Source organism: Chiloscyllium punctatum, chromosome 8, assembly GCF_047496795.1.
Source record: "Chiloscyllium punctatum isolate Juve2018m chromosome 8, sChiPun1.3, whole genome shotgun sequence".
In the NCBI taxonomy this organism is placed as follows: Eukaryota; Metazoa; Chordata; class Chondrichthyes; order Orectolobiformes; family Hemiscylliidae; genus Chiloscyllium; species Chiloscyllium punctatum.
The window spans coordinates 8,698,443-8,721,611 of NC_092746.1; the positions used below are offsets into that span (position 1 = coordinate 8,698,443).

Genomic DNA, 23,169 nt, shown 5'->3' on the forward strand with positions numbered 1-23,169 from the left:
CTCCCTCACTGCATCCTTTTCACATCAGGCTTCCCTCAAACCAAGAGCTACCTCACCTCCACCCTCTCCAAAGCCTCCCCAGACCATGCCACTTGTATATACTTGGCCCAGAGATCTGGAACGTAAACCATTGCTTTCTAATAATGCTTTTCTACCCATTGTATTCCTGGTATTGCATGAAGGGCTTCCAGCTCTGCATGAAATGTGTCATTTTGTAAAATTACTGTTCTGTCCCTCAATAATCTTTAATCCACCTCTTGCACTTATTTTTGTTGATGTTGATGCTGAGATTTATTTGTGGTAATTTTCATCTGTTTTTACATGGGCAGTCATGTTAACTCTTTTCGCCTATGTTAACTCGCTTTGCTCAACTTGCAAAAATTGTGTTAAGCAAACACAACCCAGACACTCCTGCTAAAAGAGACACCTCCTCCACATCCTGTCCTACACAATGGAAGACAATACTTCTAATATTTTCTGGCCCTGCACATCTATGCAGATCCTGCACTGGTCACTTTTTTTTTGGCCCCAGTTTGTACTCTACTTATTATAGCTCTATCAGCATTTCCATCATTTTTAATGGAAAACCGCATTAGTTTTAAAATGCTTAGCTTACCACCATTCAGGCCCATCTTGCATCCTTGAAATATTATTGTGGAGATCCTCACTTTCTTGAAACTATCACTCTGCATCAGATACCATGTCTCAAGTTTTGTTCAGTTACATAAATGTTGTATCCGCGTTTTGTGAATTCAGAGCCATCGGGCCACTTCTGGTAATTTTATTTCTAGCAGCTTTTCATATTACCTACTGTACTACAAACTTACTTTAATATTAGAAGTTATTTGTGTAGTGTTCCTACTTAATAATACTTTATTTTACTTAAATAGTGCTGACTGATCTAGTCAGTTCAATAATTTAGTCTATAATTTACTATGATCTCCATTTTCCAACTCATTGATCCCCATTCCCAAAGCACTCCGATCATTTGACAGAGCTTTTGATTGTTTCATCAACTTACTATATCCTTACATAGTCTGGAATCAGTTTCTGCACAGGTTATGAAGAAAGATCAATAGCCTGAAAAATAAAATCTCTTCCCCTTTTATAAGACACCATCTGATCTGGTATTTTGATTTTTGATATATCAACAGTTTAAATGATTCACTTGTTTATTGGATCTTGTGCACAAACAACTGCAAGTTTCGCCTGTAAGTTTTGCAGCACATTAAAGCAATGCATGGAATGCAAAGCACTGTAACATGATGCCAGATGAGTATGTTTTTCCCCAAATAGTTCCGAGGGACACATTAGCTCCCATGTGTAGAAACAGCAACTCTAATCAAGAGTCTCCAGGTGAACCAGTGCTGACAATTTGTACAATAATTTCATTCGGACAGTAACTTCCGACCACTGAAAGGGAGAACTCCACCTCCATTCTTTCTAGGGAGCAGCTTGCACAAGAAGTCAGAAGTAGCAAGGACTGCATTTAAAGGTAGTCATAGAAGAGTCCATATCAACTAACAAACTGAAATTTCTGAGCTTTGAAGGATAAATCTGGTTTAGTAATTACTACACCTGTCCTGAGAAGGTTTTCAGAAGTACAAATGAAAACCTAGAAACATATGAAATAGTAATGAGTCAAGGATTATTTCACTATGTGCAGGGTAGAGATCTTTGTAGTGGTGGTTTTACATTTCCTTAATGGCCAGGAAAGGTTGAAGTTCAATTTGCTTTCTCCAAGTCACAAATGTTCTGCCAAGCAAATTGCAAGTAACATCAGTTCTGAAGAAAGGTTATCAGACTCAAAATGTTAACTGATGCCTGTCCACAGATGCTGCCAGACCAATTGAGCTTTTCCATCAATTTGTTTTTGCTTGTGAACAATTTGGATAATACAGGTGCCAAAGCATGCATCATATTTGGCACTTCTATAAACGTGGTGATTATGTTCTGAACAGGAATGCAGGTATATGGAATTAGCCACCGCTTATATTTTATTGGAAATTATTATTACAAATGTCCAAAAAAACAGTGCCAATTATGCACTGAAGGTGATCAAGACATAGGCTATTCAAAACAAATAAGTGTTTTTAAAGGTGTATGACTTACAGAAACTATACACTGAACAATGGTGCAGTCAAGGGTAGATTAATTTTAAAATAGGTCAAAAGCAGGCCAAAAGCTAGGAAGGCTATGGCCAAAAAGGGCTACAAAATGAAGGATAGGTTGAAATTATTGTTGGATTTGGAAATGAAAATATTAAATTTGAATTTTATATGTTTGCAGAGCATGAAGGAAGACTAAGAAAGTATGTATCTGCATTTAGTATGAAGAAAGTTTTGTAGCAATGGAAGTCAGTAGTACTGAAGAAGGAATAGCAAAAAGAACATGAATATCTGAGTAGTTCCACCTTAGCAGTAGTAGTTCCTAGTAAGAACAAATAATCAAGAAACTACCATTGTTCGAAGACAAGGAAATAAAGGTGGAGCACCAAAAACTTGCGACTGAGCTCATACCTGTTGTACAAGACACATTTATATATGTATAATCAAATACAATTGTTTCAGTAAGTTTATTAAAAATAATCAAAGAATAGAAAACTATACATAAAAAAATGTTCAATTTTTACTTGCCCCAGTAGAGTCCTAAACACGATTCTTTTTGTACGTATAAAACGTACAACCCCACAGTGGTAGTCAGGCCAAATCATTGTTCACCATGACAGAACTTGAACATGATACAGATGGTTATCCAGCACCACAAAATACACAGCACTTTCAGATATTAATTGCATAAACCAAATTGCTACAAAGTAATGTGTTTCTACCTTTGCTGAAGCTTAAATAACTAGATGTTGTGCACCAATAGAAAACCCTTTCAGCACAAATTTACCTTTATCATTTAAAGCTTTGGTTTGAGCTGTAGTGTTTGCTGGGATTGCCAGTATGACTTAACTGTTACCTTGTACAGTAATTTCATAAAAATAATTCTTCCCCACCTCATCTGAAATCGGTAGATTTTAATTACAAAAGCCTGTCCAAAAATAAAATCAGAATTTATGACTTAGTGTGTTAAAATGATTCTTTGCAAAATTCAGAAGATTGTGTGAATGAACAAGAGTAGCAATGCCAATGGGGAGCCCAAATTCAACATAAGGTAGCAACTGGTCCATTTTGTATGCACTTCAAAACGTCACTAATCAACGTAGCATAGTGAATATTTTTTCCACTGATGTACGTGAAAAGCTAAAAAAACTCCATATCTCACTTCCATGGTTTATGCATTTAAAGTTCAAGGGTATAATCATTTGAACTTCATGCATTTTGTGGAAAAGCAGTGTCCAAGATACAGTTTTTTCTTTATATAAGAATGAAGGATTATATTTTTGTGCAAGATAAATCATCCTAATTTTGTGGTTGTTTTATTTTAGTGTAGAAACTTGTGCAGAGACACATTCATTTTCTGTCCAGTTAGGTCAGTTACAGAGCTAACTGGTATTACTGGAGAATAGGGATAATAATCCACAATTCTGAAGGCAAATGAGAACTCAAGTTAGACACTGGTACAGTGAAGCTCCAATGCTGAAATCAGAATTCTCTGCTTCAACTAAATGCTCAGTTTCAAGGTAGCAGCAGGGGTAAATGGGATACTGATTGTAGAAGTGTTCCAATGCATGGAATGATAAATTATGCCTAAAGCAGAGAACATAATATCCAAACTTTTGCCCTAAAATTTCTCTCAGGGCTGGAATGTTAAGCCATGCAGCATTACATTATAGCCAAGTTTCTAGAGTTCGAATGAACGGAAATATCTCGTTCAGAATATTTGATGGTGGAATAAATAAAATAAACTAATTACGAGTGTTGCACTGGATTTATAACGCAAATAAACAAAAACAGAAATTGCTGCAGAAACTCTGCATGTCTGGCAGCAACTGCAGAGATAAAACACAACTCTCTGAAGAAGGGTCAGATCACTGGATTCAAAATGTTAACAATTTTCTCTTCACAAATGCTGCTAGACTTGCTAAGTTTCTCCAGTAATTACTGTTTATTTCAGATGTACAGCATTTGCTGTTATTTTAATACAGACACTGATATCAGCACAGATTTCATAGCTGCTCGAGTTTATTTTTGTGTTAGTTATATTGGAAAGTATAAGACCTACTTTAGAACGTTATGGAGTTTCCACTGGATAATAATTTCCATTTTCACAGGGGCAATTTTGTGAAATTTAAAGGTTACTTCTGTAAAGTCCTACAAACTTGACCCATTGCGAAATAATTTTGCAGTTCCCCATTATTTTCATGAAATTACAGTATGTACAAAGACAAAGTGTGGACTTTACTGGAATGCTCTCGAATATAAAGCACACTAGCTAAACAAGTCAATAGCATGCAACAGAAAACTTTAGCAGTGAGCTCTCAATATTACACGTTGATAAAGCAGTAACATTTTACAGATGAAATATTCTTGTATTGTGTTGCTGAAAACGTCTAAACAACTTGAAAAATTTCCAAGTGTTTTCCTACAAATTCCTGAATGTCATGGCAACATTATCTCAAAACAAAACCACCTCCATGAGTAGACATCATCCACTTTAGTGTTTAGTTGGGTTAGCACCCATTCTCGAGATATTGTCACGTTTAAATTTCAACCTAATTCAGGCAATACAGAAGGCATGACAAATCTCCTAGGACAACTGTGGTACATTCGTTAAAACGTAGGGCTTAGGCAGGCTGTAATTTTTCTCTCTTCCAAAAAGGTAACAAAAAACAGTGGTTGTCATGAAAAAATCTTGCATAGTCTAACTGTATGCATCAGTAATTTCCATTAAGTGCCAGCAACATAGATGATTAAAACTCTTTGCTGTCCACTGCAATACTGCATCAAAACACTTCCTACAAATGCATACAGCAGATGAAGTACTTTTTCTTTTTTGCTCCTAATAGAACATACGCATACTGGTATACAGATTCCTTAATAGAATCAACATAATTCCTTCCACCACATTCTGTTAGCTGGGAACATCATTCATAAATGCCATCTGGACCCCAACATCAACAGGTTACATTGTTATGACTAGCGTGAACTTAAACACGGAACAAAGTTCTCCCAGTTCACACAAATTTTGTTTTGTTTGAGTATGCCTCTTCAGTGTTGCAAGGCTTGCGTTCCTGGCTCTTATTCAAATCAGAAGTTAAAGATTCAAGGTGACTATATAAACAGACCCTGAGAAAACGCAGCCTAAAACACAAATAATGAACAAGCAGAAGAAAAGATGGTTCCAGTTGCGCTAAATTCCCTTAAAACTTCTGGTTAGTATTGAGTATTATACAGTGAATCAAGGAGCCAGAACTACTCAACAAAATCCCTTATGGTGTTAGCACACTCAGCTTAAATATCAAACCTGCCAAACTAAGAATCCTCTATAAACTTAGATAATGCAACCTGGGAAAGGATTTGTAAACTTCAAAATGTTTCCCTCTTCCACTTAAATATAACTTAAACATGTGATAATAACATCATATGAAAATTAAATAAAAACTTTTGAAAAACAGTTATTGCACAAATAATACAATATGTACAGAGTAAAAAGTTCTGATATATGTATGAAACAATGAGTAAGAAGCGGCAAAAATAATTGCCATGAAAAATGTCCATCTAGGTCAGCCACAAGAACGAATCTTGGATTAAAGTATCCCTAAATTTGCCTCTGCTTGTGAAGAATTGCAGGAAGTGCCCATCATCTGCAGAATGTTGTGGTGAAAGCTCAAGCTCTTGCGGGTCTATCACCAGAGCCGTTCCAGCAGTGATTTGAAAACTATGGGAAGCAAAACCTCCATATTCAATAAGGCTTCACAAATACTTAGCACAAGATGATATGTTCTGTAAAATGGAGTCCAACTGCATATCGGACACATGCAAACAGCCAGTTGTAGATATTACCTATACCCACTAACTGCAGTTAAATGCTGGTCTTTATTTCCAGTCTGATGCCAAGATCATTCCGTTTTTATGCGAAGACTGAGGATGATATTTAATGGTTTCACACACCTTATCGACTTAAACTAACAGTTATTGGGTCCCGTGTCTGTTTTCTTCTTTTTGTGTTGCGATTATATTGGTTATGCCCCCTGTGAATGACTGGCTGCTTCATGCCACCCACTGAATTGTGATTGGAGCCTTGATTATGGAGTCCCTTCACCGAATATTTGGGGCCACTGTGCTGCTGTTAAAGACAGACATTAAAATCAGAAATCAGGAATTCTTGTTCAGTAACCAAATCCAAATAACAACACTCATTTCATTAAAAATTACATTGTAAAAACAGTCTCCAAGTTTGACCCTTAGTCTGTACAAAGGTTTGGCTGCTACTGCCTTAGCAGTGAATTTTATTTTTAGGGGTGGGAGGGAGATAGCAGTTATTAGTATTGACAGGAAGATGGGCGAGGGAAAAAAAAAATCAAGCATGTTATCACTTATTATCATTTGTGACTCCTGTTAGAAAGAGAGAATGGATATTCAGGAAACTTAACAATGCCTAGCTGTAACATTCCACTTGTGAAATATCTAGCAAGCACCAACTTTCTAATTCATGTATGATCAAGACCAAACATAGGAGATTGTGGTGCATAATCTCCTATGTACCTAGACTGAGCTACATTAATAGATAAGAGTATAAATCAAAGCCAGTTGTGTTTTGGCTGGACAAAGCATTGATCTAACTGAAGGATATTAAGTATGGGTATGAGAGTCGCTGAGCATGACAACTTTGGATATCAAAAACTGATTATAAATGCTGATTTAGGGAGACAACCAAAATTCATATAATATTTGCAGCCTCAGGTGAAATATCCCCTCTGCATATCCCAAATTGGAAACCCAAGAAAATGAACCATCAAAAGGCAACAAATAAAGGCGAACAAAATTTCTCTCTGGTCCAACAGTAGTCTAACCTGTAAATAAAAAATTACTGACTGGCTCAGGGTGTGATTGTAACACAGCAGAGTTGCAAACGCCAAAAAAGATCAGCACTAAAGTTTCAATTATTTATTTTTAAAAAACATTTAAAACGACTGTTAAAAAATTCTAACTCCCTTTCTACCATTAGCTGCATGTTACAACTCAATTCCCAGAAACAATGTTTAATCTCAAAATGGATTAAACAAATTTGCTATTATACATTTGATTCTAATATCATTGAAGTGCTGAGAAAGTATTACAGTCAGATTCTATCCTCATGTCGATTTCATACAATACTTGCGAGCAGGAGTCTAGTAATCAGGAACAAGAACACTGGAAAGTATCTTTCTTTTGCACCAGGTACTGAATGCAATGATACACTGTAAAACTATCCAAAATTTAATAATGCAGACTAAGAATCAAATCTGAGACTTAGTGATATGTACGATATAATTAAACTGTTGTCAAAGTTACAGGGGGAGAGCAGCGCACAAATATTTTTCATATACACCTGAAATTCTTTGATTTTATAGAAGACATAATGGCAAAGAGTATTTCAGACAAGTGCATTAAATTTCCAAACAAAAACATGATTTTAGAGAGAAGAGGTTTATAACCAAGAGAGCAGCAAATTAAACTATTGTAAGTCATTTTAATCATATTCAAAGCATACTGAGTAGAGATGGCAACTCCTTTGAAACTATTCCGTTGTATTTTACAACATGTAGGCCAAGCGTGCCCAAATTCCAAGCAGTGTGGAATTTCAGGCTAAGCCATGCTACTCCAATTTGAGGTTCAAGTAGTTAATTTGGATTCCTTGTCTGATTTTGTTCCAGTTTGGATTTTGTGGGCCATTTTTCACAAAAAGAACTGCTTTTTCTTTAATAAATGGTGCCTCATTTGTGGTTAAATCAGAAGTCCAAATATAAATATTGCTGGCATTATTAACTTGGGGCATATATAAATTAATAGGCATGAAGGCTATGTGGTCCAATGCTCCATGGTATACACAATTTTGTGGCAGATGGAACTAAACTTGGACTTCCTCTTTTAGGTGAAACAAAATACTTCAGTTATTTGCTTTCTTTTAAGGTTTCCCTGTATTGGACTCTCGTCTCCAGCCAATAATGGAAAAATATTTGATCTTAGGTTTGTGTTGGATGTCCGTTAACTCCCCATACAAAACACTCCCTGGTTAAGAAATTTACTCTGTGGAGAAAGCAACTAGCCTCCATTCAACGCTTCTAAAATATATTACCAGACTTGAAACCTACCTTGTTGACAATACTGGTACACCCACCCTTAAAACATTTCCTAATTACGTTGCATAATATTAGTGTCCGATGTTGAAATGATTCTATGTGTCATACAATTTAAACTTCAGATATTTTCGAATCATGCATTCCAAAAGTTAAGTTCAATTCATCAGTAGCACTGCAAAGTTCAATTTTTGTTCCGACTCCATTAGTTCCTACCTTGTGATGTATATATAGACTTGGCAGAAGGCTAGGGGATGCAGTAGGGGGAATAGGGTATACAGCAGTGACAGGATTCAGTGGTGCTCCTTCAATACAAACCTGCCTGGAAGGAAGTGCAGGGTGTGTAGAAACACCAATACTGGCTGGTGAGACACCAATCCTAGCCTGTGTTGGAAGGTAGCAAAATAGACAAAATTAACAACTTAACAATAACCAGCTTTTTTAGGGAATAAATTTTATGTAAACTAAAGCTACAGAAGCTTTATTTGCCAAGTATATTCTCACCCTAATATATTTCTCATTCTGTTTTACTGTCCTACACTTTGCAAAACAAGTTTGCCATTTCAGTTAAAAACTAAATGTTAAAATGATAACCATTAAAATAATTGTTCATCAGTTCAGGTAATAAAAAAGTAATTCACCAAGCAATCAACTATATATGGCAACAGAACAGATGGTATTGCTTTCATGTTAAATATCTACATCAAAAAAATGGCATAGATCAGAAGTTACTACTCAAAGAAAAAGACTATGATCAATAACATTTGCAGAATGTTGTGAACAACTACTTGTGGAATAAAGAGAAAACATTTTGCAAATTCTGTAAGCTTACTGCAGTTAATTTTAAACTAAAATAGTCTGCAAATAAACTTTGATCAAGAACGTTATGAAGAACACAACTGACATTTTTCTACAATCTATTAGAAAAAAGTCTGTCTAAATGATGCGGCTGTTCAAAGAAAATTATATGAATATGAAAGGAATGGGCTTGATGAGTCAAATAGTTTATTCAATTCATGCTTTACATAGTTAATACAGCTCCACTTAGCTCCCCTGATGGGTCAGTGAATAAAGGCTTTGTTTGATGGTGTATAAAGTCAAATAAACCTGAAAAGTTACACCCAATCACTATTTTACATTGATTAACTGCTTTCAAGCATAGATATACTGGAAGTGCTTTAACTGGCCTCAGCATTCTTGGGTTTTAGAAGCAAAACAGTGCATCGACTTCGGATTGTTATTGACATATTCACATAAATGCTTGAGCGAAGACACCCCACCACTCCGACCCAATCTATCCTAAATTTGGCTCCAAACCCGCACTTGCTTTTTTGTGTGATGTTGCCTTCCCAATAGTGCCTATTTTCCAAAAGCAATTTTTTCTTAAAAATTGCTCAGTCATCAGATACTGAAATGAAGAATTGGTTGCAAGATTTTAGAAATTCCCAGATAAGACGCATCATAAACACAACTTGGGTAGTTTGTCACCCCATGAAATTTGCACTGGAATTGCACAACTTTATACTATGCATTTTAAAGCTTTTTTTTAAAATATATTTTTAGGATTAAAAATTCTTTAAATATGTACTTGGTTTGATGTAACACCTCAAAGTTAAAAAAAAAACTCCATGAGACCAGTCCCTCGGCTACTGACAATTTTCTAAATTAGAAACGTTGTATCCACTTAAACATTGCTGCTTTACAGCATTAGGCAATATAAAAGTTTAGATAGGGGTGGCCAATGAATATGTAAGCGGAATGTTAATTCTGTTAAATATGTAGTTATTGTCACTTCCAATCTTGCTCGGACGTAGTTCATATCAACGTATCATATCAACTGACTGCAGCTTAACTATTTCACTCTCTCTACAACTGAAACAAATTCTTCGTTGCTTGCTAATTCTGCAACCCCAGCAGATATACTTATGGTACTAAGAGCAATGCTCAACAAAGAGGGAGAAACATGGCTGGTGGTGATTCAGACAGGAGTTTGGAAGAGGGTACTAGGTACATAAATGCAGAGTCAGTGAAACAGCGTATCCTTAGCCAAGATAATTTTATGCTTTGAAAATACATAGGAAAAAAAAGGATTGGATTCTTCCTTTCATAACTTTTTAGATGTTTTTGTGTGGTTTCTTCATATTGAATTGAGAGAGATTCAAAGTCAGAACATTAACTTTAGAAACTTAAGTCGTTCAAAGTAAGAAACGTGATGGAATGACAATAAACAGTGCTGAAATATTTGCAGTGTCAACTGTTCTGCTCTACTGAACTTTTGCTGAGAGAAAAAATAAAACCTTACATAGAATAAATAATTATCTGAAGTATGAAAGCCAAGTAATGACTACCAGAAGTATTCTTTGGAATAGAGGAATGGCCACAAGAAATGAAGTGAAGGTGGTGCATAGGATATGGCACACAACTGTTTTAAATGTTAATGGAACCTTCACAGCACATTGGATACACTTAAGCATCACTCTCTCAGCACCCAAGCAGAAGGGACTGAAAACTTGCATTTCATCTGTTAGCCTGTGCTCTGAAAAATTAGCCACCCCTGTTTGAAATGGCTGCAAATTTGACAGCAAGACCCAATTACTTTGAAAGGACAACAGCTTTCTCACCTGAGTATTTGAAGTCACTATCAATGCACTTGTTATGTTTGTCTGTGGTTTCCCACTTGGGATAGGTAGTGTAGGTGCTAAAGTTGCCATCAAAGGAGCTAATGCTGGGACACCAAAGTGGTGAAGGTTTGAAGTTGTGCATGGAGTAGAGTCAGAATCCTGTTAAAAGCACCATTAAAAACACTTTCACAGTGCCATTTTAACCAATTATTTAAAGTAGTATTATTTTAATACAAATTTGTTCCAAGATCAGACTTAAAACATGAACCAATAGATGAGGATTAAAGAACCATTATTCTAAACAATTCATACATTATGAATACTAAACATTATTTTGGTAGCAATTCTGAATACAAAAATTCATTGAAAACCCCATTAATAAACTATTGACTATACTCACTATATCACTTCCAGACAGTGATGAAGCTGAAGATGATGAGGCAGAGGAGAGCTGCTGTGGACTGGACAGAGACATAGGTGATGCTTGGTTATAGTGAGATTCAGAATCTCTGCTTTGCTGCTGTTCTCTGATGATGTTACCAGTAGCCTTATCCACTGGTTCAATCTTAACACCATTATCTGATTTGAAAAGGAAAATAAAAGACCATGTAGAAACATATTAGAACAGCAACAATATATATATATAATGTTTACGGTGGATGCCCCCACCGGTACAAAGTTGTAATTCAAAGAAAAACAATCAATGCAAACTAAGGGCCAGGTATTGTAATCAAACAAAGGGCCGTGAACATTGACCATAAAGAAAACATCAATTGATCCCTCTGGCAAATGTTTCACTTCAAGCACCATGCAATAGTTCTACACCTGACTGTAGTATTCTTCATCAGGCAGTCAGGACATGGAACAACAGTGATATCACCAGATTGTCCAAGCAATTTTAGTTACACAAACAGGAAACCAAAATCACTAAACATCAATTTAGAATTGTTTTATTTTACCTAGAACAAATTAATTAAAGACTGGGGCATACAATGGGAAAGGCATAACTGAAATTGTTCACGTAAATCTAATTAAATATTTAGAGCTTGAAATCTAAATGCAGGGTAGGAAAGTTGACATTTTCAATGATTACAAGTTGTGGGAAATGCTGAATGACACAGCTGTGAGACAGACTACTTCATGGTTTGTGCAGTAATCTGGGCAAATTCTGCAACTGGAGTACAGGAGAGATTAAATAACAAAAAAGACTATGGTGCAAGACAAAGAAAGATGTAATAGAACAAGGAAAGAAACAAAAAGCAAGATCTCATTGAAGTAAAATTGTGAATAACAAAATGAACACTAACAGCTGCTGTTTGGAGAACTGGGGGAATAGGTTATGATTTAAAATGACTGAACTCAATGTTAAATCTGGAAGGCTGTAAAGGAGTAGTCACCAAATTCAGACTGGCTGAGAAGTGTACCAAACACCTCAATTTAGACTTCAAACAAGACCCCCTAACTTCCAGTTGCCTATCATGTTAATTTTCTGTGCTGTTCCTACTCTGGCTAGTCAGTCCTTGAACTCCTATACTATTCAAATTAAGTTCAAATTAAACTTGAGGAACAACATCTCATCTTTCAATTGGACATTTTGCAATATTCAGGTGCAACATCAAGTATTCCAGCTCCTATCCCCTAGCTCCACTATAATTCCAGATCTCAGCTGTTAATGATGATTCTGCTATTCCCATTTAGTGCAATTCTAGTCCTGTATTTTTCTTCACTTTTTCCATTGCCATCCGCTTTAGTCTTGTCCAAGCCTTCCAGTCTTGACAGCTCTTGACTTTTATTCTTTCACCCACCCATCACATCTTTGCCTCATTATCACTAACCCTTTCTTGTTCAGTGACCTGAAATATCAACAACCAGAAACATCGACTCATCTTTCAACAGAGGTTAGGAGAAAGTGAGGACTGCAGATGCTGGAGATCAAAAGGTGTGGCGCTGGAAAAGCACAGGAGAGTCTTCTGCTTCTCGAATGCTGCCTGACCTGCTGTGTTTTTCCAGCGCCACACTTCTTTACAGAGGTTCTAACAATGGCTGAACAGGCTGGGGCTGTTTTCCCTGCAGCGTCGGAGGCTGAGGGGTGACCTTATAGAGGTTTACAAAATTATGAGAGGCATGGATAGGATAAATAGACAAAGTCTTTTCCCTGGGGCGGGGGAGTCCAGAACTAGAGGGCATAGGTTTAGGGTGAGAGGGGAAAGATATAAAAGAGACCTCAGGGGCAACTTTTTCACGCAGAGGGTGGTAGGTGTATGGAATGAGCTGCCAGAGGATGTGGTGGAAGCTGGTACAATTACAACATTTAAGAGGCATTTGGATGGGTATATGAATAGGAAGGGTTTGGAGGGATATGGGCAGGGTGCTGGCAGGTGGGACCAGATTGGGTTGGGATATCTGGTCAGCATGAACGAGTTGGATCGAAGGGTCTGTTTCCATGCTGTACATCTCTATGACGCTATGGACTCTATGTTCTAAAAAGAGACATGCAAAATAGCAGATGATGACATATCCCTCCTAGATCATCTCAACACCTTCTAAGCTCACTTTGAGCAGAATTTCGGCGGAGAGGTAATATCCATTCTGAGAAGTCCTGATGAACCTATCCCAACAGTCACTGCAAAGGTCAGATCAGTTTTCCTTCGTGTGAATCCAAGGAAAGCGATGGGACCAGATGGAGTACCAGGCCATGCACTCAGAGCATGCGCACATCAACTGGCAGAAGTCTTCTCGGACATATCAACCTCTCCCTGCAGCAGGCCACTGTCCCTGCCTGTTTCAAGAGGGCCATCATCATCCCTGTGCCTAAGGCAGCTCATGCAGCATGTCTCAATGACTACCGCCCAGTGGCCCTAACTTCGGTGGTCATGAAGTGCTTTGAAAGGTTGGTCATGGCACTAATCAACTCCAGCCTCCCCACTACTCTTGACCCACTCCAATTTGCCGATTGGGAAACAGATCCACTTCAGATGCCATATCACTTGCCCTTCACTCCTCACTAGAACATCTTGACACCACGAAGAGTTACGTAAGAATTCTACTCACTGACTACAGTTCAGCCTTCAACATCATTATCCCTCAAGACTGATTACTAAACTTAGTGATCTTGGACTAAGCCCCACTCTCTGCAATTGGATCCTCAGTTTCCTGACCCACAGGCCACAATCAGTGAAGATTGGGGGCAATATTTCATCATCACTAACACTCAATACTGGAGTCCCCCGGGGTGTGTACTCAGCCCCCTATTTTACTCACTGTAAACATATGACTGCGTCACCAAATACCAGATTAATGCAACTTACAAGTTCGCTGATGACACCACCATAGTCCGTAGTGACGAAACAGACTACAGACGGGAGGAGGAAGATCTGGAAAAATGGTGCAGAGTACAACCTAGCTCTCAATACCGACAAAGCCAAGGAACTCATTATTCACTTTCAGTGGGATGTTACGCATGCCCCCCTACATATTAACAGCACAGAGGTGGAACGAGTGGAGAGTGTCAAGCTCCTGGGAGTGGTCATCCATAACAGGTTTTTTTGGACTCATGTGGACGCACTGGTTACAAAGGCCCAACAATATTTCTTCCTCAGGCAGCTAAGAAAATTTGGCATGACGGTGAATACCCTTCTTTTCCCCTCCCTCCACCTTACCCCAGTTCCAACCTTCCAGCTCAGCACCATCCTCCTGACCTGTCCTACTAGTCAATCTTCTGTCCCATCTATCCGTTCCACCCTCCTCTCCTAGCCATCACCTTACACCCTCCTCCATCCACTTACTGCACTTTTAGCTACCTTCTCCCCAGCCCCACCCCCCTCCCATTTATCTCCCCACCCCAGAGGCTCCCAGCCTGATTCCTGATGAAGGGCTTTTGCCCAAAATGTCGATTGCACCTGCTCCTCGGATGCTGCCTGACCTGCTGTGCTGTTCCGACACCACTCTAATCTTAAATTTTATAGGTGCGCCATCGAGAGCATTCTGTTTGGATGTATCACTACCTGGTATGGCAACTGTACCATTAAAGATCAGAGATCGTTACAAAGAGTGGTGAACTCGGCCCAGACAATCAAAAAGGCCAACCTCCCATCTACAGAATCCAACCACCAGGCCCGCTGTCAAGGAAAGGCCGCTAGTATTCTCAAAGATCCATCCCACCCTGGCAATGTTTTTCTACAACCTCTACCATCGGGGAGAAGGTACAGACGCCTGAACACATATACCAGCTGGTTTCAAAAGTCTCTACCCTACTGGTTGTTAGAATACTGAATGGACTCTCAAACTCTTAGCATTCGCCTGTACCTGTGTTTTGTTTTTGTCACTGTTTACCTATTATTTACTTACCTTTGCTACCTAACTCTGTGATCTGCCTGTATTGCTCACAAGACAAAGCTTTTCACCGTGCCTCTAGATTCAATTCAGTTCAGCTTGCTGACTAGAATATTTCTGACATCTACAATTTTTATTTCAGATGTGCATCAACTGTAGTATTTACTGTTGTCTCATCTAACCATGGACTGGAATGGTTCATGCAGGTCGCTCACCACTACCTTCCCTAAAGATGGTCAATAAAGACTGGCCAAGCCAGTCATTATTCATTCATGGAATGTGGTCAGTAAAATGAAACTGAGATTCTGTGAAGGGAAGAAATAGTTTCTACTGGATCTAGTTACCAACTTAAAACCTTTGCGTAAATTACCCCTTAATTTTCTAGATTCCAAGGAACATGATTGTGCAAGTTAATCTGGCCTTAAAATTCAATCTTGGATTTCAAGAATCATTCTCATGCTGAACTCCCTTCAAAGCCAATAATGCATGGAAGAACACTTTACTATATTTGCTGGTACAGATAGCTGTATAGCTATACAGTAACTTCCAGCCTCTTGTATTTTAATCCGAGATAGACTTTAAAATGTACAACCTATGTATCTAGAGTCACACAAGCACTGAAATTCATATACCACAATCAGTCATTTGAGGAGGGAAGAATTTCTTTTGACTTGACAGCAACATCCCTGTTAGAGGTGAATACCACTTGTGTTGCTGCTCCATAGAAGCAGTGTGAAACAGTTAACTTCACCTATTTCCCAAACCTTTGATAAAGTTTAGCCTTCCAGGGAAATGTGAGGTAGGCTTGGCACAAGTGACACCTGAGATCCATTCATGATGCTGCATAATATAAAGTGAAGAATCAGTTAAGCCATTATCCTACAAGGTTGCACCTTTTCCAGCATCCAGATTACAAGGTGAATAAATTGCTCAGGTCCAATTTATAAGGTTGGTAGTTGGGCTAAACTCTAGTGGTACTGTTGGAATCCAAATGAGTATATGCTGACCACGTGGTAGACAGAAGAGGTCCTCCTGATCGAGTTCATAACTCTCTGGTCCTGAGACTTTATTGCTATTGCCATTGTTTTCTTGATTATTATGGTTTTGCAGCCATTAGTTTTGTTGAGTCCGTGCTCCTAATTCAATTTAAGATGGTTTGGAATGTCCAGCATTTACTACCTCTTTTCCTAACAACACAAAGTAATCAATCATTCAATAAATCTATCACGTCCCTACTTTCAACAGTGCTATAATAAGCAAAGTTGCTCAAAAGTTTCAAGTAGATGCACTGCAAGACAGCACAACCAAATGAAACACCGGTCACGGACACTTCCTGTGCATGAAGTGTTACCATCTGCACAAGCTCCAGCTTTGGGTTTCAGATCTTGAATAGCACCTGGGATAACGGAAATATCTCCACAAAGCAAAGAACTAGGAGGAGGTTCAGAGAGCTGGTCACACCACAGATTAGAGGGGAGCAGGCAGTGAGGAAATAGCTAACTCACTACCAGTCAGTCCAAGCAAAACAGGCAGGTATTGTGTAGGAGTCACGAGAAATTCTGCTCATTATCTGGCCTTTCCATTCTGGATATTGGTGATGGTGATGTGTCCTTGGAGTAGTGCACTGTAGATGGCAGAGGAGAGGAGGGTGAAGATAGTGTTGATAGGGGATTCTTTATTTTGGGGGACACATGTTCCTGGGGCTATCAATGTGACTCCAGGTTAGTGTGTTGCCTCCCACCTGTCAACGTCAAGGATATCACAGAATGGCTGCTGGACAATCTTCTGGGGAAGGGTAGACAGGCAAAGATCACAGTAGTAATGACATTGCTGGAAAGGAGAATGTGGTCCTGTATTAGAATTTCAATAACTAAGTAAAAAATTAGCCAACCAACATGCCCTCTAAAAAATAGTAATGTCTGGATTACTCCCAAAGCCACATTCAAGTGAATATAGAAATAGGAAGTGATACAGATGAATGTGTAGGTGGAAAGATGATGCAGGAAGGAGCACTTCAGATTCCTAGGGTCACCAAGACTGGGTCTGGGGAGATGGCACCTGTACAAATTGGACAGAGTTGCATCTGAACTACGATTAGAGCAAGTTTTTTGATGGGTGTGTTGTTAGTACTGTTGGGGGAACTGAGTAATCTTGGCAGAGTTATAGAAACCAGGACAGAATGTTAGAAAGTAAAACCAGGTGCATTACATGCTCAGAGAAGCAGGTAACACGAAAATAGAGAACAGCAAGTTAACAAGAGAGAGTTAGAGTAATGTAGAAAGTACCGAATTCTAAAGCAACGTTTCAATGCATGCAAGTAAAGCCCTGGAGTATAGTTAATAAGATTGCAGAGTTAGAGCCACAGATTATCCATTGCGATTATGATGTTGCATTCATTCCAGAGATCTGACTGAACAAAGTGCAGATCAGTGTAAAAAATACTCCTGACAACAAGATGTTCAGAAAGATAGGAAAGTTAAAAAGGGGTGGAGCTTTTGAGTATTTTGGGCTTTTTTTAAAAAAAAAATTGGGCCCTAACTCCTCAAATCGTCAGCAAAGAGTCATTCTTGATATGTCGTTGGTTCAGATACGGACTATGGAATTTGGTCTTTATTATCAAATGGTCTCTGTCTGCTGCAAAGTGTCTTCAGCCCATGCACTGTGCAGGCAACACATCCTCCAGAATTTCTGTTCACATCTGTAGAGTTGAATAAGTATTTCCTTAATTATATTGTCTTCTATCATTACATTGCTGTTTACTTTCTCACTTGACAGCCTCCTGCAGCCGAGTACCATTGCTAGTTTGTCCATCCTGCTGTCCTTGTTTTGGTCTACACTGATAGGAAGTACCTCATAAATAACAGGTGAAGTCCCAGACTTCACCTTCACCGAACTTTGAGACCCTTACTTCCAATCACAACCTTTTGTCGTTCATCATTTACCAACTCACGTTTTATGTAACCTATGGAACAAAGTTTCCCAGGTAGCTTTTCTCTCTGAAGTCTGATCAAGTTTTCAGCTCAGTCATCAGTTCAGCAAACTCAGCCAAAAATTTCAAGGTCCAGCAGTCACAGACACCTTTGTCCAGAACTAAGCACACCATAATTTCCCAGGAGCTGCAGTTATAGTGCATATGGTGTGCAATAACTAACCTTATTTAATGGTTTAGTTAGAAATTTTTTAATTGACAAGATCATAGTATAAATAATTAATGGCAAATCTGTTTTGTTATTAATTCAGTAAAATAACGGCAAGTCATTCTTTTAGTAGTACCAAAAGAACACAGCTACTGGAGATAAAACAAAAGTAAGAAACAGCGCCCTTCTTCCCTGTCTATACCAAATTCAGCATTGTGAACAAAGCACTTTCACAATCAAACTGTGATCCACTGTTTAAGCATTATTATGATTTGCAGACAAATATGTGCAATGTCCATAACACTCAAAGGACCAAGTCCAGGACTACACCTTACAGTGCATTGGACTACAGGGTGGTCATAGAGGGGTTTTTCAGAACGGAGTGTTGTTTCGCAGGGATCAGTGCTGGGCCCACTGTTGTTTATCATTTAATGATTTGGATGAGAATTTAGGAGGCATAGTTAATAAGTCTGTGGATGAAACCAAAATTGGTGCAACAGTGGACAGCGAAAGTTCTCTCATAATACAACAGGATCTTGATCAGCTGAGCCAAACAGGCCAAGGAGTGGCAGACAGGGTTTCATTTAGGTAAATGCAAGGTGTTACAATTTGGTAAGACAAACCAGGGTGGGACTTACATAATTATGGTAGGGCCTTGGAGTGTGTTGTTGAACAGAGACACCTAGGGGTTCAAGTACATAGTTCCTTGAAAATGGTAGATAAGGTGGTGAAGAAAGAACTTGGCATGCTTGCCTTCAATGGTCAGAGTACTGAGAATTGGTATTGAGACGTCATGTTGCAGCTTACAGGGCAGTGGAGAGGTCACTGTTGGACTACTGCGTACACCTCTGGTCACCTTACTATAGAATAGAAGAATAGAATCCCTACAGTGTGGAAACAGGCACTTTGGCCAACAAGTCCACACTGACCCTCCGGAGAGTATCCCACCTAAACCCATTACTCTACCTTATACACCTGACTAATGCATCTAACCTATACATTCCTGAACACTATGGGCAATTTCCTACGGCTAATTCACCTAACCTGCACATCTTTGGCTTGTGGGAGGAAATCCACATAAACTCCACACAGACAGTCGCCCGAAGCTGGAATCGAACCCGGGTCCCTGGCGCTGTGAGGCAGCAATGCTAAGCACGGAGACATCATTCTGCCCTAAATAATATTAAGTTGTAAAGGGTGCAAGAAAGAGTTACAAATGATGTTGCCAGTACTAGAGGGTTTAAGTTATAAGGAGAGGCTGGGACTTGTTTTCCTTTGTAGTGCAAGATGTTGAGAGGTGATCTTTTAGGAGGTTTAGAAAATCCTAAGCGGCATAGGCAAGGTAAATAGCCAGGGTCTTTTCCCTTGGATAGGGGAATTCAAAACATGATGGTATTGTTCTAAGTCAGTGAGAGGGGAGTGATTTAAAGGGACTGAAGAGTCAACATTTTCTCAGTGATGCATACATGGAATGAACTGCCTGGGGAACTGGCTGAAGCAGATACAGTTACAACACTTAAAAGACATTTTGGTAAGTACATGAATAGGAACGGTTTGCAGAAATATGGGCCAAACACAGGAAAATGGGACAAGTTTAGTTTGGGAAACCTGGTCGGCCAGACGAAAGGTCTGTGTCTGTGCGATATGTATCTCTCGCTAAAATTGCTAGTTTTCAGATCCTAAATTAATGTAAGTTATGCAAAATAACTTTTCAATGTTTGTGGAACATGCGAAGTGAAGTGAATGAACTGCAGGATTTTACAAAAAAGACATCACAATTGATTGTGACATAATCAAAAGATAACCACAAGAAGGTAGACTGGCAGTCTGCAGGCAAAGCTCACACAAGGTGAGGAGAAAGAGGCAGTTCAGCAGTTTTCCAGTCAGAATGCCTACCAACTCATCTCACTAATAGGCTACAAAAATGATAAGTTAAACTTCCTTTTAGATACAACACTTGTACTAACCACAATCAGGTGATCCAAGAATCTTTCCTGCACCCCATTTCTTCCTGATCCACTCTCTGTAATCTATGACTTCTTGAGTCACTTTGATTATACGTCCAAGAGTGCTGAAACAAAATGAATTACACTTAAATTATAGGTCATGAAAGTCATTCATTAACAAATTGAAAGTTGCAATACCCTACCTCTCAGAATCTCTGTTTGGATAAGATCTTGCCAGTGGTGAAACAGCATGGCTAAGAACAATGTATGCATAGTCAAAGACTTGTTTGACTTGCATGGCTCCATACGAACTTCTCCCCACATCATTTCCTATCAAGAACAACAAAAATTCACTCCTTGCTAAGCAAATCTTCAGGTGTTAAAAAGTAAACTTTTGAATGCACAAATTGTATAACAACACACATGAGCTCAAAACACTTATTATTCCTAATTGCGTTGATAAATTCAGGGTCAGTGAAACAACCTTACATCTTGCAAACACTTGACCAACATGCTGATGTGGATAGGGGGAAGAGTGTGTGTTTGGGAAAGGGAGAGGATGATGATAGAGAAAGAGAAAAAAAGAGTGGGTGGAGGAGAGAAAGAGTGGGTGGAGGAGAGAAAGAGTGGGTGGAGGAGAGAAAGAGTGGGTGGAGGAGAGAAAGAGTGGGTGGAGGAGAGAAAGAGTGGGTAGAGGAGAGAAAGAGTGGGTGGAGGAGAGAAAGAGTGGGTGGAGGAGAGAAAGAGTGGGTGGAGGAGAGAAAGAGTGGGTGGAGGAGAGAAAGAGTGGGTGGAGGAGAGAAAGAGTGGGTGGAGGAGAGAAAGAGTGGGTGGAGGAGAGAAAGAGTGGGTGGAGGAGAGAAAGAGTGGGTGGAGGAGAGAAAGAGTGGGTGGAGGAGAGAAAGAGTGGGTGGAGGAGAGAAAGAGTGGGTGGAGGAGAGAAAGAGTGGGTGGAGGAGAGAAAGAGTGGGTGGAGGAGAGAAAGAGTGGGTGGAGGAGAGAAAGAGTGGGTGGAGGAGAGAAAGAGTGGGTGGAGGAGAGAAAGAGTGGGTGGAGGAGAGAAAGAGTGGGTGGAGGAGAGAAAGAGTGGGTGGAGGAGAGAAAGAGTGGGTGGAGGAGAGAAAGAGTGGGTGGAGGAGAGAAAGAGTGGGTGGAGGAGAGAAAGAGTGGGTGGAGGAGAGAAAGAGTGGGTGGAGGAGAGAAAGAGTGGGTGGAGGAGAGAAAGAGTGGGTGGAGGAGAGAAAGAGTGGGTGGAGGAGAGAAAGAGTGGGTGGAGGAGAGAAAGAGTGGGTGGAGGAGAGAAAGAGTGGGTGGAGGAGAGAAAGAGTGGGTGGAGGAGAGAAAGAGTGGGTGGAGGAGAGAAAGAGTGGGTGGAGGAGAGAAAGAGTGGGTGGAGGAGAGAAAGAGTGGGTGGAGGAGAGAAAGAGTGGGTGGAGGAGAGAAAGAGTGGGTGGAGGAGAGAAAGAGTGGGTGGAGGAGAGAAAGAGTGGGTGGAGGAGAGAAAGAGTGGGTGGAGGAGAGAAAGAGTGGGTGGAGGAGAGAAAGAGTGGGTGGAGGAGAGAAAGAGTGGGTGGAGGAGAGAAAGAGTGGGTGGAGGAGAGAAAGAGTGGGTGGAGGAGAGAAAGAGTGGGTGGAGGAGAGAAAGAGTGGGTGGAGGAGAGAAAGAGTGGGTGGAGGAGAGAAAGAGTGGGTGGAGGAGAGAAAGAGTGGGTGGAGGAGAGAAAGAGTGGGTGGAGGAGAGAAAGAGTGGGTGGAGGAGAGAAAGAGTGGGTGGAGGAGAGAAAGAGTGGGTGGAGGAGAGAAAGAGTGGGTGGAGGAGAGAAAGAGTGGGTGGAGGAGAGAAAGAGTGGGTGGAGGAGAGAAAGAGTGGGTGGAGGAGAGAAAGAGTGGGTGGAGGAGAGAAAGAGTGGGTGGAGGAGAGAAAGAGTGGGTGGAGGAGAGAAAGAGTGGGTGGAGGAGAGAAAGAGTGGGTGGAGGAGAGAAAGAGTGGGTGGAGGAGAGAAAGAGTGGGTGGAGGAGAGAAAGAGTGGGTGGAGGAGAGAGGAGGAGGAAGAGAGGATGGTGACAGACAGACAGACAGACAGAGAGTGTGCAGGGAAGGAGAGACAGTGTGACACAAACAGACAGACAACATCTCACTCTGACCAGGTGAAGGAACATTGAACCACTCCAAGAATAATTTATCAACAGTACCACAAGGATTGGGTGATAATTTAATATAAAACAAGCCATCAGTACTTCCAATTGCAACAAAAATATGAAAAAAAGATATGCCCTTTCTAGTACTCGGAACAGTAATGGAGGAGGAGGAGGAGGAGCAAAGAAGGCAAGAGAGTGTGCAGGGAAGGAGAGACAAACAGACAGACATCATCTCACTCAGACCAGGTGAAGGAACAATGAACCACTCCAAAAATAATTTACCAACAGTACCACAAGGGTTGGGTGATAATTTTATAAAAAACAAGCCATCGGTACTTCCAATAGCAGCAAAAATGTGAAAAGATATGACCTTCCTAGTAAGAGACAGACTACTCGCATGAGTTCCACAAGCATGAGTTATCAGCCATACAGAGAGAAAAAATTAAATTATAGGAAACTGATCCAACATATTTTTACTATGCAGGCAAATACTGTGTATACTCAAGTAAAAATCAATCTCATGTAAAAGTCAACGCTCTATTTTTGGCCAAAAACTCTGGCATTTTCCATAAATCTCACGTAAAGGTCGACCCTAGTTCTTCTCATAACAGATCAACATTTACAAGCCAAGGTATTACCCTGTTCATAAATGTTATGGCGACAATGACCGGTGAGAGACTGTATGAGAGTCAAATTTCTGGTAGCTTTTTTTAAAATCAGAAAAGCTCAAAATATTAGTTTGAAACTCTAGAACAACTGCAGATGAG

General features: G+C 39.7%; 1 protein-coding gene across 4 annotated transcripts in view; it reads right to left on the reverse strand.

Annotated features, from left to right (window-relative positions):
- Window positions 1-2,556: 2,556 nt before the first annotated feature.
- The window catches only part of tent4a (terminal nucleotidyltransferase 4A), a 93,970-nt gene continuing 73,357 nt past the window's right edge, over window positions 2,557-23,169 (reverse strand). The window contains exons 8-13 of one of the 4 annotated variants that reach the window (XM_072575143.1): window positions 20,467-20,593; window positions 20,285-20,388; window positions 11,249-11,427; window positions 10,849-11,007; window positions 8,546-8,611; window positions 2,557-6,234 (exon numbers count right to left, since the gene is read on the reverse strand). In XM_072575143.1, the coding sequence (XP_072431244.1) occupies window positions 6,061-6,234; window positions 8,546-8,611; window positions 10,849-11,007; window positions 11,249-11,427; window positions 20,285-20,388; window positions 20,467-20,593 (809 nt within the window). In that variant the 3' untranslated portion in view covers window positions 2,557-6,060. Of the gene's footprint in view, window positions 6,235-8,443; window positions 8,612-10,848; window positions 11,008-11,248; window positions 11,428-20,284; window positions 20,389-20,466; window positions 20,594-23,169 lie in introns of all 4 variants that reach the window. The other 3 variants (XM_072575142.1, XM_072575146.1, XM_072575145.1) reach the window with 3 other exon arrangements.